At 41.7% G+C, this 18,485-nt stretch overlaps 1 protein-coding gene across 2 annotated transcripts in view; it reads right to left on the bottom strand.

Moving 5' to 3' along the window:
• Positions 1 to 710: 710 nt before the first annotated feature.
• The window catches only part of SNX30 (sorting nexin family member 30), a 50,250-nt gene continuing 32,475 nt past the window's right edge, over positions 711 to 18,485 (bottom strand). For both annotated transcript variants that reach the window (XM_080371031.1, XM_080371032.1), the window contains exons 6-9: positions 17,855 to 18,054; positions 12,739 to 12,825; positions 7,831 to 7,983; positions 711 to 5,974 (exon numbers count right to left, since the gene is read on the bottom strand). In XM_080371031.1, coding sequence (XP_080227157.1) covers positions 5,915 to 5,974; positions 7,831 to 7,983; positions 12,739 to 12,825; positions 17,855 to 18,054 — 500 coding nt within the window. In that variant the 3' untranslated portion in view covers positions 711 to 5,914. The remainder of the gene's footprint in view (positions 5,975 to 7,830; positions 7,984 to 12,738; positions 12,826 to 17,854; positions 18,055 to 18,485) is intronic.

Below are 18,485 nucleotides of genomic sequence, written 5' to 3'. Positions count from 1 at the left end.
CCTACGACTTAAGGGCCGATACTGGCATTTCAACTCACATCACCAGGATGTACTACTCCTGTAACAGGTTAAGAACAGGTAACAGCAGCACACTACTTCTACAGGCTTCACAAAGATGTAGGGATACTGACACCCGTTAACAGTCAGCTTGTTACCCCAGCTTTATGCTGGGGTGAAACCCCTACCAAAGGCAACCTCATACAATACAGCAACTAGCATGAGATGATGTTAGCTGAAGTCAAACACGATTCAAAAGGCTGGCATGCTCCAGAGGGATCAGGACTTATTCTCTTGTCTTAAATCTTGTTACTTCAATTAGCATGTAAGTGGCTTCCAAGATCCTGGGCTAAGTAAAGGCAAGTTAAAAGCCCTTCAGTAACTGAAATAAACTGGAAGCAAATCAGGCAGCTTCATTTCGAGCCCAGGATGCAACAAGTAGAGGCTGATGACTCACTCAGCAACCCTTTATTCTGAGGAAGTTGCTGCCACCCTTATCACCCGTTTCCTTCACTGGCCTGCTCCCACCCCTCCCACCCCCCCAATCTCTCCTCAGCTCCAGGCTTCACTTTTGAGTAACACCAGATGTACTACAGCAACAGATTACTTTTTAATTAAATCAGCAGTGGAACAAAATCTTAAGGGAGAAGTATTTCTGCAGTATGATGAGCTGCCCAACAAAATGAGTGCACACATTTCAATGGCAAAGGCTACAAAAAAAATGAAACTTTATATTCTAGGTAAAGGAGTCATCATTTAATACATTTATTGGTCCATTCCATTAAATTAATTGAGGTAAACAAATGGCGCATCTTAAAAAAATGTACACACTAATAGAGAATTACAAACAGTTTTACCTCAAAGTGTTTTTGTCCATCAATACTAGTTCCATAGTAAACAACACACAAAGTATATTTATACAGAGATACATGAGAGAGTATAGAAACATGCCAGCACCAGAAGGCAAGACAACACTTTCTAGTCTGCGAGTCTGAACAAGAGCACAGTTGCCAGATTTGGTCAAGTGCCGGAAACAAAAGCCTCCTTCCTATTTTTCAATTGTTTACTAGCTAATTCACACAGACAAGTCTTTTCACAGCTTTCATTTTGGTTTTTAATGGCATGAACAGTGACTAGATCCTGTGAGTGGGTTTGAAGAGGTTGAAAGCAGAGGAGACTGGGCAATGAGCCAGCATCATTTTGGTCCCCAGTACTGACACCTTCACAAGGAGGGGGGATGAGATCCACCTCCACTCACAGCCAGTTTACCTCCTGCACGGCCCAACTCTCCAAACCTTAAGGAGGGACAGAGGGATGCAGGCACAGAGCAAAAGAGAACAAGGACGGTGCTGCTTTATTTTCATATACTAAAGACAAAAGCCCTTTGACTGTTTGCTACCATGAGACTGTCCCTCTGCTGTCTGCCCTCCTGTGCTGTGGGAATGTGGCACCGGCCCCAACCCTTGCTGCTTGATCTGAAGGTATGGATACGTATCTCAGCAGCAGAGTTAAGGAAATGGGTTTAGCTGCAAAGCATAGAATACTAAGGCCTTCAAAGTAGTCTAGGACAGTGACTACCCTTTAACGTTTTAGCATGCCACTTACACACAGGTGATCTACTTATGCCTTTTTGGAAAGCACATTATTTTCTGCACAAGTACTGTGCCTGAGCCACACAACCTTAAAAACCAGCCCAGTTCATTACGGAGTACTTTGTAAAAGTCAGATACCCAGCAATACTTCAAAGTGCTAAGCACAGAATTAAGCATTACCATTTTATTCTGTAAAATTGGTTCAAAAGCACTCCCAGAAAGTTTAAAATGCAACATTCACACTGCCAAAAGGCAAGTTTATTCCTGTGATCCCCAGTTTCAATTTACAAAAAAAAATATCTGGGAAGTGGTAGCAACTCCCCTACCTTAAAAAAAAGATCCCCTTTTCCCTATTTATTGGTTGTTGTAGTATAAGTTAACATATCAACAGAAAGACTGTTCTACCTTCAGAATTTAAGAAGGCTGAACATCTAGTGAGCTGGTTTAGTCTATGCAATTTTGCTCAGTGGTTATCAGCACCAGGATTTTAAACAGTCTGCAATGTTAATCACACTGAAGCTAAGTTGTGCAAGTTTTAACAAAAACACGGCTCCTGTTAAAACACTGAACAGACCCTGGTGGGCTGGGAGGGAATTGTTTTGTACCTTGTCATCTGCAGGACCAACGCCTGAAGCAATACGCATCACAAAGAGGTTATGCAGAGCCACTGCTGCAAGGCTACCTCACAGTACCTCCAGCAGAAACAGCTCTGCAACTCATGCTTTGCAGATGTTTCTTTCTACTGCTTAACCCACCACTCCATCCTCCGCACATGTCAGTGCGACAAAACTCCAAGTAGACTCCAGTGAAGAATACAGTCAATTCAATACAACTCAGAAAAGTTCGTGTCTTTAGGGCTGCACCTATTAACTTTTCATTTTTCAATAGATACCTGAAGTAATTGTTTCAACATCTGTGTTTATTGCAAGAGTCAGAAAGATAAGATATGAACAATGCACAGTTCATTACTGAGCATGAAAACAAGATCTCAGTGCTTCTTTATTGTGCTGGTGCCAGTTCAGAGAAAAAACAAACATCCCAGAAATCACACAGAAGTTACCAGGACAGCAGTGAATCCTGAGAGGGAACTTGGTCCGGCTATGGATTACAAGGAAAATTCAGCTAATTTAAGGACTGTTGAAGGACCCACATGTTACATAGGCTCATAGAAAGGGTGCAGCTAATGACTTTTGACATCATTTTAGTGCATGTGTAGACAGTGACCTTAAGTGATGGAACAATCAAGAAGTTACTCAGAGATGAGATTCCCACACTACTCCTGCTTCACTTTACCAACACCTTTTTACTTTCCACATACAAGGTTTGGGCCATCCAAAAGAGAGACTCCTATTCTGTAAGAATTACAGGATAACATATCAGGAGTTTCACTAACCGTTCATATTTCAACCTCCCACTAGCAGCAATTAAGTACACTCTTTAAGTGTCACTACATCTTACAGGAGTTTCCCACTATTTTGTAGTTCTCCTGTTGGGCATTGCTACCCCAAACCTCACAGTTAAGATCCTCCCCACACCTCGCAGCCTCTCCCACAGTTACCTAGTGATTTACAGCAGCTCTTTATAAAAAGAGACTCCTCCGCAGGCCATAGGAGCTGGGAGACGCATCACTAAACACCCTTCTTATACAGCACCAATTCTTGCAGAGGACTCCTCTTCTGAATGTTAAGTTTTCATTCCTTTGTAGGGGCTTAAGAGGTTTTAGTGTTCCAGATCATGTAAGAAATCCTACTGGTGGCCACAACCCAAGGTGCACATTCCAACCACTCCAAATCAACTTGCAGGTGCCACAGAGCCACATAACTCCAACAGGGAGGTGCAAAGCATGCCTGACTTCCAACAGCTTAGCCAGAAAGGGATTTACCCAAAATTAAAAAAACTAGTCCTCATCCAAAGCATAAGAACCATGCCACAGATTCAGTGGCATCAGATTAAAGAAAATTTAAGCTGATCTCCGGCAGCTCCAGCCTCAACTGTTACATGTTGACTTGAATTTCACTTGATGCTTTCCATTGTCTTTTATGTTTCTCATGAACATCTGTGATGTCAGTTCCTAAATCCCTCAGAACAAATACCCACACTTCAGTCTGACATAAAACTAACTGTGTAAGGCATTACATGAAGCCTACTCAGCTGTAGGGAAAAAACCCCACCATACTTTCTACTCATCTTTCACTTTTACCTTATAAAAAAAAAAGAGGCAGACTGTCTACGTATTAGTTAAAATTACATTTTGCTTCACTCCCAGTGATGTTACAGAGTCAATGACAAAATTCCACTCACTACACAGGAACCAGCTCAAAAAAAAGCATGTTGATCTCAGTTTGTGGGAAATTGGAAAGACTGTAACCATGAAGGTCAGACTGTTAAATGGTAGGCAAGTGCTTATTTTAGAAGGGAAAGACTGAGGAAAACACTTGGTTACTGCTTCAAGATGATCCCCTTAAGCGCTTCCTTTTCATAACTACAGTAGTTTCTCATTCTGGACCTAACAGCAAGTTAAAGCAGAGTTCTCATTTACAACACATCAGTGTATATTGGCAAACTATGAGCTTAAACCAAAAAGCATAGTTTGTTTAGAACCACAGAGCTTCAGTGGAGGCTGAGTCAAAAAGGAAGACCTTTTCAAAATGCCTTAAACTTGACTTTTGTAGCCAGAGAGCATTGTTTCATTAGCCTGACAGCTGCCACATTGCTGCAATAACTCATCTTGAAAGTTGTTATAAAGCCACCAAGCTGAATAAGGGGGCTTCAGGTGTACTTGGGGTTTACGAAGGGATGAAGTCCAAACCAGACTGGTATCTGTAGGCTGTCAAGGAGAAGACAAAAGCTGCTCATATTTTTTGCAAGAAAGTTGCCAGAAATCAAGTAGTCATTCAAGTTCAGCAGTAAGTGCTCAGAGTTATTTATTCCCTCAGATCCCAATATTACACTGACATTAGCCCCAATCCCCCTCACTTAGGATGGTTAAAAGAATTTATCTGCATGCTGTTAAATCAAGACTCTGGGACCCAGGGAATCCTAAGCAGCATTCCTAAGGCCATTAACACCAATACTTGAGGTTGGACTGCAAGAGAAAGGGAAAAAAGGGACTTGCAACAGCAGTTACATTTCTAAAGACCAACAAGAACTACTGAGAAAATAGATCTGTTCCAGAAGTAGTCTTAAAAGACTTGCCACATTCAGTAGATACAGAGTTCACACCTGTATCTAACAGGGTACCAATCTACCCCCACCAACCTATTTAAGGCAAGTTTCACACACAATGGTGCTTGGTGGATGGCAAGCATTTGACACACTTTGGCTGTCAGCTGCTGCAAAAAAAAAACCATGGGGAGAGAAAGCAGAGTTCCACCTTTACTACAACAAGCACCTTAAGTGACCAAGCCCAAAATGGCTCTAGTTCAGAAAAAAAAAATCCCAAAAAGCATTTAAAGCATAGACCAAGAAAATTCTACTATGCAATTTCCAGAGCTAGCTTTAGAAAAAAATACACTAAAGACTTGTACTTGCTTCCACCATTCCCATGCACCTTGAAAGGCTGCTGTTCAACTCGCTCCTGCAGCTAGGCCCATATTTTGATCCCCACGTCAGTCACAAATACGCTTCAGTCAACTGACATTACTTTATAATCACCAAGGTAAACAAGGATACTCAGTATGAACCAACAGCATGCCACACTCACAAAAACCACAGTTCATGCTTGCATCACAGGCTCCCTGCAGGTCATGTTGCTGTGTTCTGCCTGGGACCAGCCCAACTCCCACACAGAAAAGTCTCCAGAAGCCATTTTATTTGGTGGGAGCATATGGGTGGGTGTAAAACAGAAAATATTTGTTTCCAGCCTTTCCCTGCCCATCCAAACAAGGGATAAGGATTGGTTAGGGAGTACTGTATCATAGGAATAATTATCTTTTATTTTTAAAGCAAACAAAACAGAATGGTAATAAAGATGTCATTTGGCACCTTGCAGTAGAGTTTTATTTTCATCTTTTTAGTGTTCCACTCATCAGTTCCTTCCAGGCTAAAGAGGTAAGTTTTATCAAGATCCCCGTGCACTTTCACTACGAACCCCCAATCACTCCATAGGATAAAGAAGGAACCATTCAAGATAACTGAAAAAGATGAAACATACCCCAATTTAAACACAGAAAGTGAGGAAAAATTCAAATAGTTTTCAGAGCATCTGTTCCAGCCTAAGTGCAGCTGGCATTTCAGTTAACTTGACAAAAGGAGTCCTTCATACAGTTCCAGTATGTCTGGTGGTACTGAGCACAGAAGCACTAGGCTGTCCATGAACGTACGTCTTATTTGGTCTCTGGCTTGTCTTGCAATAGTGGTATAATTGACTCCCACGCTGTAAGGCACTGAAGAAAGAAACAAACATTTTAAACAACGGATTGTACCTTAGTTCTTGTAACTTTTGACCAACCTTTCCAGAACGCAAGTTCAAGAAAGGCTAGCTAGGTCTTTATAGATTATTACAGAAGGGGGAAAAATACTGGAAACTCAAACAGCAAGGAAGTGTTCAGAAAGAATAGCTGCCATTTCCAAACAAGGAAAACAAATTAAAGCTTTCCAATCTCATCAGCTGGCCCAAGCAATTAATGATCATTAGAATACCCAGGATTTTCAAATATCAAACTAGATTCTTCTAAGCTGAAGAACACCACAGCTTTCAGCTAAGCAGACAAACTGTTTCTAGTAGAAATTCACATCTCTGTGGTATAACTGCTGGAGAGGGCTGATATGGACATAACAGCTATCATAGGCTACCTCCAGCTAACTTACTTGAAAAATCCCTTGCATTTAGGGAAATCAGTTCAGAGACACAGTGCACTCTAGTACATCTCGGGGACTTGACTCCATTGCGTGATGAACTGGTAGTGCCTGGTACAGTAAAATAAATGCAGAGTCTAGATTCTAGAAAGTCACTACTGGCTTTGGAGTCATCTCCCCAGACATGTATACACAGCACAAGGACTGGAGTAAGTATAGTTACTGTCCTCCAACCATGTACAGTCCAGAAATAAAACTGGACAAATACAGACTGGAATACATATTAGAAACACAAAATCAAATTCAGAATGGGCAAACATCTCCCGATCTTATATCCACAAGTCACTGTTGTCAACCATATTCATTCTAATCTTGCTCACTGTACTGCAGGTGAATGGAATACTTCTAGTTGTGTGTGCTGAAGCTGTTAGACACTTCCCTAACAAAAAGCTTCCTTGCTGCAATTAAGAGCAGAGCCAGATGTACAGATTTAACCATCAATTGCAGAGGCACTGCTGGACGTTCAGTGGAGTCTTTTATATCCCCACACACGTCCACAGCAGCCTCAGAAGAGGACATCAGGGTGAAGAAAGTTCTGTGTGACTAGGTATGAATTACTGACAAGACAGACATTGGAAGGGGCAAAGAAAGTGCATATTAACATTGCATAGAGAGGTAACCTAGCACAGGAAGAAGTTTGTAAAGTAGATGTGGAAAAAATACAACAGGTAAGAGGATGGGAGTATGCCACCATGCATAAGCCTATTAGTGTTTAATATATCAAGCACTGCATTGGGCAGCATTGTCCTAGCATGAAGCAAAACTAGGCTGGCAGCATACACAGTTAAATGTCAAAGTATTTCACCCAAAGTCTGACACTGAATCTCAGGTAAAAATGCACCAGCTGAAAAAGGGCAGAGGAACATGACTAGGTATTTCCAGGACCAGCATACAAAGGACAGAACTATGCACAAAGGGACAGAGATTAGACTAATTTATGTGTAACAGTGTAATCTATATATGGATCCATTTATGTACAATAACTCATGTAGTTTGGTTTACAAAAGGCAGAGTCAAGATTTTTCTAGTCTAGTTGAATCCGTAGAACATGCCATTTTGGTCTTTCATTGCCACTACTGCTGCTCAGTTGCTTGTTCAATTCAAGAATGCGAGACAGACAAGCACCCAGGATGAAATGTTGTCCCAGGGCTGCCTTGCAAAAGACTACTAGTCTCATGCAGATCACTTGAGCGTGACTAGCAACTCAATAGATTACACCAAGTTGCTGACAAAGAGCAGCTTCCACAGCACTAGAGAACTGATTTAGATGCCCAAGACTCTTTCCTTCAGGACAGTGTGAAGCTTTCCTGAAGAGTTATCACCACCTCAGAGGAAAACAGACTGCTTTTTTTTTTCCTGTCAATGCTCCAGCAGTGCCACGTACCTTCTCGTAGTACTGGATGTTTTTATCTGCCATCCCCATGAGTAGCTGCCTAAAGTCTTGTCTTTTGTTGTTCTGCCATCTCTCCATATCTGCTTTCAAGTCAGCATTGAAACATTCTACTCGGTCTTGACATGTCTCAACATCTGTGGGTACCTGCAGCAAAAGAAATGAAAATTTAAACTGTCACTGAGAATGCAAGACTGATGAATTTAGCTAAGCTACAGAGGAAAGGGCAAATTAACAGTCCAGTAGCTACCCTGAATAAACTCAGTTATGGCCATATGGAGAAAAGCCCCAATTCTGTATTAGTGATGAGGCAGGACTGCTTAGTTTTTCTCTGCTGTTTAAGGCAGTGGGTAGTTGTGCTTGTCCATCTCCACACCAGATACAGAGGTAGACTGAGGAAGCACTTGCTGAAGGCACGTGAAGAGGAAAACCATTTGGTGTAAGTGCTGGGTACCCAGGGTCAGTTCTTAGTTCTCAAACTGAGCAGCTTGGTTATAGCTCCAGAACAAGCTTTCTCTCCTTCTGACTTACGGTTGCACTAGGCATTTCCCATTTCACACTAGTGTGTATGAAACAAACGTTTAGGTTTGTCAAAGAGCTGGATAAGAGACCTCAGGATTCTCTTGACCATAGTACACAAACAGCAGTGATCAGCTACAGCTGCAGAATAAAATCTGTAAGCCTCTAGTTTCTAGCTTCTACTTCTAACCTTACAGGCTGCCTGAAAAAAAGCCAAGTGCAAAGCACTGATGATCACTGCTGCAGATGGGCTCATGAGCCTTTGGGCCCAACACTGGACACAATCACACATAAGCAATGGGAGAAGAGTTGCAGGACAGCATATTCCAAGTCTAGGTAGAGATTTAAACAGATTATGACAGTAGTCACCAAACCAAGGTAGATGCACTTTAGGCCAAAGAAGTTAGTGTTCTTTGCTTATGTTTTAACTAACATCATGTATACTAACCAGTCAACTACAGTAACAATTTACAAATGTTTCTTCAAGCAGGAAAGGCATGAACACTTTTATCTCCCTTCTTGTGTTGCATGGTCCATACAGACAGGAAGCCTGTAAGGACATGCAGACTAAAGCCCATGGCCTCAAAAGAGGTCTAGCTGAGCTCCAGCACCAATATGAGAAATTAACTTCCACTCTGGAAGCTGTGACTTGCACAAAGGGAAAAGGCAGAATGAAGAACAATTACAGAAGTTTGTGGTAGAAGAAGTAATAGAAGTTTGTGGCCCCTCTCATACTCGATACTTGCAAGAAATTCCCTTTTTCTTTGAAGGGCATGAAGGAAGGAAGAGGATGAACAGACTCTGTAAGAAGCTTTTCACGGGTAACAATAGAGGAAGCTAGAGGTGTGCTACTACCTTGCCATCTGGCAAGGTACACTATTTAGGCAGAAACATACAGACTCTGAGTCTTCTCCAGGATGTGGATTAGAGCTGAACACTGCAGTATTGCATAGACTCAGAAAAGATTGTACATCTGTTCTCCAATAAAGCTGTTTGAGACACAGGAAGCACCTTCTTCACACTTAGAGCATTTGAGTACGCCTTTATTTGCACAACTGGATTTACACTACAGGCAGCTTGGGGGTTCAGTACCTACACACTTCCCCCACCCTCTGAGCACTACGCTTCTGGCTATAGAATCCACTCTGCTACAGCTGCAGACATGAAGTTCTCTCATACACTTGAGATGAACTACCAAGCCACTAGTTGGAAGGTTTAGAAGATGGTCCCCTCAAAGCAAGTATGCCTTCTGTCATATTTGTAAGTACTCTGCTATCTTAATGGGAAAGGCTAAGCTATCAAGAGAGTCACAAGCCACAAGGGAAGCAAAACCACATAAGATTTCCCAGTCCAATTAAGCTAGTTTCTAACCACTCACCAGCTTCCTGCTGCTTCTGCCAGGATCTGAAACCACAATGAAGCTACAGAAAAAGAAAAATCTGTTCTTTCTCACACCCGGTTCTCCTGCAGGTCAGGGTGAGAGGGCTGTACAAGTTTAGAGCTACAGGGACAAGCCAGTGGTCAGCAAATGGGTCACATATGCTCTAATTAAGGAACAACACCACTGAACTACAACTAAAGTTTCCACAGGCATCATGAAGGCAGTGTCTGCACATGCACCACTCCTATTGGGGAGTGAAAATACCTTACCTTCCAAAACTGGAAGCTTCCCAGAACAGAAGTTGCAACTCTGGAGCTGAAACAATTTTCAGTTAATGAACAGCTTTTAAGCACTTTATATCTACTGCAAGGTTAATGAAAAAGATGTTATAGTTCTAACATCAAATCTGGGCATAAGTTGAAACCTCAATGCTAATGCCTTCATCTGCTTTTACCAGTGGAGATACTGAATATTAGCTAGCAACTAGGAACTGAGGAGGAAGACGACTTTGGGGGAAGTTGCTGCTTTCTCACTGATGGCTGCTCTCAGCTACTTGTATAGCTCAAAAAAAACCCAAACTCCCAAACCAAGTGACAACTGGCCCAAACTCCACCACTCTGGAAAGGCCCATCACAACTTTAGTAGCTCAAACAGAGAAGATGTATGTGCAGACAAGAACTGAGCATAAAATTGGATATTCAGGAGTCTGGTCATCTCATTTTATGATACAAAGTTCTACACCTACATCTGTTCCTCTTCATAGTTCTCAAAGAAATCAGAGTCTACGTATGCCTCACATCTAGAATTTAATGTGGTCAAATGCAGATGGTATCACTTGCAGCATAACCATGTCCGCAATACAGCACCATTACCATGTAACAAATGATCCTGAAGCACAACAAATCCAGCATTTATTAAGCAACTAATCTCTGTATATGGTATTTTTACCTTTCTAGTTCTCCAGAAAGATGTACTGTTACAAGTCTTTTTTCCCCTGTAAATACACCTGGTCACCTTCAAGTTCTGTCCTGCCATATTTACTGTACCCGTAGATCACGACACTGCAAAGCCTTGAGGCAAACAGAATAAATTAGGTCAGAGATGTTAATCTCACCATAAGGAAACTGCCTGTACTTTACTACATAGGTTGGACTGTGGCAAAACCAGCTCCAGTGTGGGTCCAGAATGGGTAAAGGGCTTCACCGCTGTACTCACTAGAAACAGAAAGGCTGGAGGCTCCATATTAATACTGTTATGTTAGTGAAAAAACCCACCACATTTTATGGTTTTGGCTGCCCAGCCATAGTTCTGAGCTGATCGTCTCAACATAAGAATGGCCTAATGGCACCAACAGAACTTTGTAATCAGATTGGCTTCATGTCTACAGCAAGTCCCAGAATGCCCTCCAGTGGAAGATATTAACGACAGCCCCTCGTTTTGTAGTAGGCTCTCTTTTCCCCTAAGGTTTTGTTTTGTCTCTACATAATTACTGTCATATCAGCTAAATATGCTAAAAAGAACATATATGCCATTCACTGCACAACCCAGCTCATGACCCCTCTGTCTGCTTTTAGTTTCCAGCAAGTCAGCCAGCAGACCTCATGGAGGCAAGGTATGCTGCTAGTCATAGCTCCCAGCTACCAGCTCTTACAGATGAGGACACTCCCTCCAGGCAGAAAGGATCTGAAAACTGCAAGCTAGTATTTTATGAACATGCAAGGAGTTAGATTAGTTTGCACAACTTCATTTTGTAAACAACGCAAAAGACTTACATTAGAAAAATGGTACAAGAAATTGCCAAAACATATGCTTACACTCCGGAGAGATGTTAAGTATTCAAAAAATTTTAAGACAGCTATTTAAGTGCTGTGCTTTACACAATAATCCCACTGAGAAGTAAGATGCAGAAGCCTTTTAGTAGGCAAGACATTAGCAAAGTTCAGCAGTTCCACTGCATCAACATCTTTATAAAGGCAAATGCCTGAAACCTTCAACTGGCTTACTAGGTATGTGACATATAGTTCCCTCCATCCTGTACAAAACTTTTTAGAATACCTGCTTATACAAAGCTACACTGAGGAAGTAAGAGTACGTACCACACCAGCCAGCAGCGTAGCAGGCAGAAGACCAAAATACCAGAGCACCACAAGACACCCAATACACCACTATTTGTAGAGTCCATGACAGACACAAGATCAGAAAAATACTAGAATAATAGTTTTAATTTCTATGCTCTGATCCTCTTCAGCTTCTTAGATTAAGGCATTACGGAAACCTCCTGTAAGATTATTGTACAGTATTCCTAACACTGGAGAGTCATCCATTAGTTATTAACACAGAGACTAAGAAGAACAAAAATAAAACCCAGCAGAGGAAGGGAACAAAACCTGTTGTCATCGTTGGTCAAAGTTGCAGTGATTTAAGATAGGGCTCCTGCACATTGCTTCATGCAGAAAGCAGGTGGCAGTGTAAGCACACCAGTTTGCAGCTTTGCTTCTGCATAAGGTCCACCCTAAACCTGTCACCCAGTAACACCTGCTGTGTCTGTTCAGCATCACACAGGAAGAGCTCTCTAGCAGAAGGGGCAAAATATGGAGTCTTCCAGAGTCAAACAGGTGTCCCACACCACAGTTCTCCAATGCCAGGGTTAGGACCTTAACTCAGCTAGTTGACATACGGCTAAACCACCAGGGGCTGTTCTACCACTGCTTTAGTCTGTGTCACTAAACACTCCAGCTGACTGCTGGCTGACTTTTACATAGGTCAGAGCCATCCTGCTCTGTATTACTAATCTCCCACTATTCAGAAGTTGCTAGACAGGTTATATATGTTCATACCTAGGTCTCTATTTCATACCAGCTTGCCAACAAGAAGCTTCTGCCAGAAACTGCTTATGCTGCAAAGCAGCTGCCAGACCCAGACAAAACAAGTTCTGTTCCTCCATTCTTCTCAGGAAGTAATATAAGCATTTGAAACTACTCTATAAACCAGCTTGTGCTAACCTTTGGACGGTCTTCTTTTTTCAAGGCTACTGCTTCCAGTTTTGCTTCATACTCTGCTTGAACTTGGTCTCTCTTCTTCAACACATTCTGTGGGCAAGAGAAAGGACAGTTGTGAGAGGGACCCTCTTGTTCATTCCCTTCCCAGCCTGCAAGAAACTGCAAAGTGATACAGCTTAAGTGCTAGTTTAGTCCAAAGTCAGACTGTCAGACTTACTTTGTCCTGTTTTACAGTCTTTAGGGAGTAGCTTTCAAAAACGAGGAGCACTTGTCTCCAGCAACTGGCAGTGCCAGATACAGTTCAACTTATGGACAAACTGGAGGCATGCAAGATAGAAGCTGTCATGTAACCATGAGTATAACCCTAAGTAAATTCAATTCATCAGTTGACCCATTATTAGCATGAAAAGGATACAAACAAAAGCACCAAAGCTGTCAAGGACTGTTACAAAGCTTTTAATGTCCTCAAGCAGCAGCCAGGCAACAGTGTGGGCTCGGAGACAGAGAAGCCACCACAGAAGGTATTACATGTCCCTTTTCACTTATAAAGGCTCCTTAAAGTCCTTTACAGCAAGCTGTTACATTCTCATGTCAGAACAAAAGTAAGCTTTTTTTTTTTAGGTCAGTTGCAGGGGTTTGGTTATTGGTTTAAATTAAAAAAGGAAATTATGAAAAGCACAATTGACATGAAAAGCACTGAACTACCTGGGTGAGTTTCAAAAGCAGTAAACATTTTATTGAGAGTATTCCCAGAATAGAGAACAAAAGATGCTACCTTTATCTTGCACTACATCCACAAGACAAGATCTCCACTAAGGTTACACTACAGTCTTACAATTTAAAAACAACCACAGAAATTAGCCTCTCTAAGAATGTATTACTAAAAAACATGCAGTTCTGTCTGCAAGAGCAAGCAACTCAATTCTTCAGTCTTCATGAGGAAGCAACTAGTAATTTTTTTATAATTTAGTTGGTGCAAAGTTATTCTTAAAAATGCTCAGAGGGAAGTCAGCCAACACTCACTGCTGAGGCATCTGTAAATTTGAACTTCTCTTGCAGCCAATTTGACCAGTTTATGCTTTGCCTTCCCTTCTGCTACCCAGAAGAAATTGCCCCACTAAGTCAAAAGGAGGTAACTAGTCATTAACAGCTTCAAAAGCTAGTAAAGCAGGACTACATCATATGCACTGCTGCCTACAGAAACACCTGATTAAAACCAGTAGTTCTCAGAGCTCTTAAGAGTCAGTTGAGCCACAATCTGTTTCCTAATTAAACATGTACAAACCCTGTATCTACTAATCATCATCTCCCCCCTCCTCCCTCTTAAACCAAGGGAAAGTCACCAGTGCAGCTGCTCGAGTACAGATAGGAGATGTTGCAATCAATATTCTTACAACCTCAGTCCATGATAAATGGGAATGGCACCCCACCCACAAAGCTGCTATTGGATTAGGAAAAAAAAAAAAAAAGGAGCAAGACTGAAAAACTCACTTTCAACAGCTTAACCCTCCCTTTTGTCCCCAAAGGAATGTAAGCAAGCATGTCATTGGCCATGCAAGCATGTCATTGGCCATGCTCACTTGGAAAACCACAGTACTCCCATTCCTTTTGCAATCTAAGCAACTATGTGGAATAGCCCTTAAGTGATGGAGGTTACCCAGTGCAACAAAAGTCTGAGAGACTTAACAGGTATTTCTATTTTGTACTGTGTCTTGAACTTCAGTCAACTGAAACTTCTCAGAACAACAACTGCCTCCAGCAATTACACTCAGCCTCTAGGAGCCCGGATTAGCCCAGTAAACTGGATCTGTGCCAGGAGTAGCCAATGATTAACAGGTATTGGCAGACTAGATTCAAAGGGCACATATCTTATTTCTCCTTAAGTGCTCAAGTCCACCCACTGTGGACCATTTACAACATGCTTCTGAATACAGCTTTAAGCATCCATTAATAGCTGACCTGTATTATGTATTATAAATAAGTATGCATTCATAAATATGCATTATGCTAATATAATACTAAATATGTATAGTTGATTATATATAAATATACAGTTATAAATATTTTATATATTATGAATATGTAAATATATATAATATAATACTAAATATTTATTATAGCTACAAGAAAAATATTGCCTTCCCTTTCAGTTCTCCCATATGTGAAAGGAAGTGTTTCGTCTGGCACCTGTAGACAATCCCTTCCAAGTTCTAGATCAATGCATTAACGCTTTAGCAGTCTCTCTGAAAAGCTCTGTACCAAGTATCACTGGACTTACCACAGCACATGCAACACTTCTGCTACTTAAGGCCTCACTTAGAGGAAAAAAAAAAATTAAGAATTAAAAAAAGTTGGAAGAAACCAACACCAAACAGCAAAAACTCACACCCCACATCTCTGTTATCTGGGGACAGAACTAAACCACTAGTCCCTGTACAAGCAAGGCTTGGCTTGTTTTCAGTGAAGCAGGTCCTTCTCCTCTCTTAGATTGCAATCCTATACCATCTGCACACCACATAGCTTCCTGCTACGACTGGACCTCACAAGATGGTCCTTATTTACTGCATGCCTTTAGAGAGACAGTTGGCTATTCATATGGTGCTTCCTTTAAATATGCATTAAAAGTAATGTCCAAGCACACAGCTGGGGACTGCATCACCTGATGCAAGATGTCACCTGGCCATCTCATACATGGATTGTGTTTTAGACAAGGCCTCTCCTAGGCACTACCAGCATGCATTTTAACTCAAGGCCACAATGCCTGTCTCTCCTCACCTGTGCAAGTCTTTCAAATTAATCCAGAGACAGGGCCTAGCCTGCAGGCAGCCAGTATTTGTTTGAACCAGAAGTACCACCTTTTGTGTGGTATTTCTTATGGTTTGCCTCCATAAGCGCAGTTTCTCCAGGCTGGCTCCCTCAGGTACCACAGTGCCCCTGAAGACACTAAAGTGAACATTTATCTCTAAAACAGTGAACATAACCCAGCAGTTCTTTACTCTGAGGGACGTTCACCCAGCTAGAGACTGCTCTACAAATCAAGTTCCCACACCTATACCTGGGGTACAGTGTGCAGAGGAGAAAGCTATCCAGGTTGCACTGAACTCCTAGTACCTAAAAACTTACCTTCCATCCAGTAACCTGTCTAAAAGCTTTGTTCTGAAAACCAAAACAGACTTTAATTTCACAAACAGGCTTCCTAGCAGCTGATGAATAGGACTGCACTACTAGTGACGAGGGCCCTTTCAGCAGAAAGCCTCCTGCACTCCACAAGTGGCCTCCTTTACAGTTACTTGCTTTGATTTATGAAGTCTGGGAAGATACTTATGTAGCTGTTTGCTGCTGAAATATCAACAGTCTGGTATTTTCTAGCCTAAGAAAACTACACTTCGTATGTGTGCTGGTTTCAGCTGGGATAGAGTTAATTTTTTTTCTTAGTAGCTGGTACAGTGCTTGCTTTGGATTTGGTGTGAGAACAATGTCGATAACACACTGATGGTTTGGTTGTTGCTGGGTGATGTCAATACTAAGTCACTGACTCTTCAGTTTCTCAGGCCCTGCCAGCAAGAGGGCTGGAGGGGCACAGCAAACTGGGAAGGGACACAGCCAGGACAGGTGACCTGAACCAGCCAAAGGGATATTCCATACCATGGGACATCATCCTTGCTATATGAACTGGGGGTGTTATCTGGGGCTGCAATTGTTGCTCAGGGAGTGGCTGGACATCAATCAGTGGGTGGTGAGCAGTTGTACTGTGCATCACTTGCTTTCTTTTCATTCCTCTCCCCTTCGCCTTCCTTTTCATTATAACTGATATTATTATTATTGTTCTTCTGGTTTTATTTCAATTATCAAATTGTTTTTATCTCAACCCTTGAGTTTTACATTCCTTTCTGATTCTCCTCCCCATGCCTCTGGGTGAGGGGGGAGTGGATAAACAGCTGCATGGTGCTTAGAACTATGCCAGTATGACCTGAGAGATTTCAGTTTTGGCAACTGGGAAGGAAGGAAAACAGGAACAGTCTGTCTTGGCTAGCAATAGTTTTTATTCTTGATTTTCAGGGACTAAAACTAATGAGATGTCCAACCTGGACGTCATATTTTTCCATGGACTGAGGCTTGTAAGAATATTGAATGCAACATCTATCTGTACTCAAGCAATAATTATTTGCTTTTAACTGCTACTTTGCAAGCTTGGCTTCTAGATCTAACCAACTCCAAAGCACCAACACAATGAGTATATTCAGTCCATTATCACAGAATAACTGACAGGAAAAGCGACTCATTTAGGGCACTAGAAAGTCAAGTCACTCTAAAAGTTAAGCTAAAAGGCAAAGGTTTCTTCAGCTGAAGAGGTACTTCAGGCAGTTAAACACCACTTACCACAGGGAGAGCAGCATTAAAGACTTGCAACTAGAAGACCTGTTGGCTTGCAGACAGCCCCATTCTAAAAGGCTCTTGTCAGATAATGCAGACTAAGTGCAGTCTCCAAGCCAACAGGTAGTTTAGCTGAAAGTCTTTAATGCTGCTCTCCCTGTGGTAAGTGGTGTTTAACTGCCTGAAGTACCTCTTCAGCTGAAGAAACCCTTGCTTTTAAGCTTAAAAAAAATTTCCCCTTGCTACATTTGTGAAAATTGCCTCTCAACTCAGAACACAGGGTTTGGACACAGCGTTCTAGAAGCTGCCACCCAACTCTACTATCCACAAGTGAGAGAAGCTGCCAACACTATCTTTTCTACAGGGCCAGACGCTGACCGAGTAGTAAAGAGCTGAGCCACAACTGATTTTCTAACGATTCAAATGGAAGATTCTAGGCAGTCAAAAAATGTCTCCTATACAGTACCACCCACAACTCTGATTAAGAAGCAACCCTTCAACACTTTGTATACATTACTGACCCCTTAGCTTGACTGAAAAGCAGAGCAGATAAATAATGTTACCCATGCAGTACCCCACTACTAAATATAACTAGTTTTGTTTTGGCAACATGCTCCTACTGAATGTATTATTTACTTACCCCTTCTCCCATCATCAACTCTTCCTGCTGTTAGAAATAATGAACTCACTGATACATCATTCCACATAAATACAATACTGTCTTCTGCTACAGGGCTCTCTTTACCTTCATCGACTCCGAGTACAATATATATTCCCTAAGCACAGGCAGGAAGTCTTCTGTCATGTCTTCACTGAGTTCTTCAAGAGCCGTGCAGCAGTTTCCAATACAGGCAGACACCCCTTCCAGTGGCTCCGATAGCTCAACCTCCAGACCTCCCCAGGTTGAATAAACAGGTCCATATTCTCGTAGTTCCACCAAGTATTCTGCAAGAGGTAGATGGTAAAGTAGGTTAACAGAGTACAAGTGAGGCACAAGGATATGTAAATATTAAACATGAGAAACTATGCACCAAGTTAGTAAACATTAACTTCCCCAAGAGTCAAGATTCTAATGCAACACAAGGCTTAACAGTCAGGTCTCTATGGCTGTACAGGTGACAAGTCCGAGTTGCTTCCTACTAAACTCACGATTCCTACAAGCTTCCAATACAAAGATGCTTCCATCTGTGCAGTAGCCAAAGTCTTTTTTTAAAAAATATATATAAAAGTTAGCTCTACTAAGACAGGTCTGTAAAGGTTTGCTGTGTCCAGGAATTTCAGCTGTACTCCTCCAGATGGGATCTACAGATGTTCCCAGAAGTTTGTCCAAAAATAGCTACTAAGAAAACTGGTATAACAAAAGTAACTTCAAAAAA

This window comes from Falco punctatus (genome assembly GCF_963210335.1).
Source record: "Falco punctatus genome assembly, chromosome: Z".
NCBI lineage: Eukaryota > Metazoa > Chordata > Aves > Falconiformes > Falconidae > Falco > Falco punctatus.
This window is presented reverse-complemented; position numbering and strand designations above follow the sequence as displayed.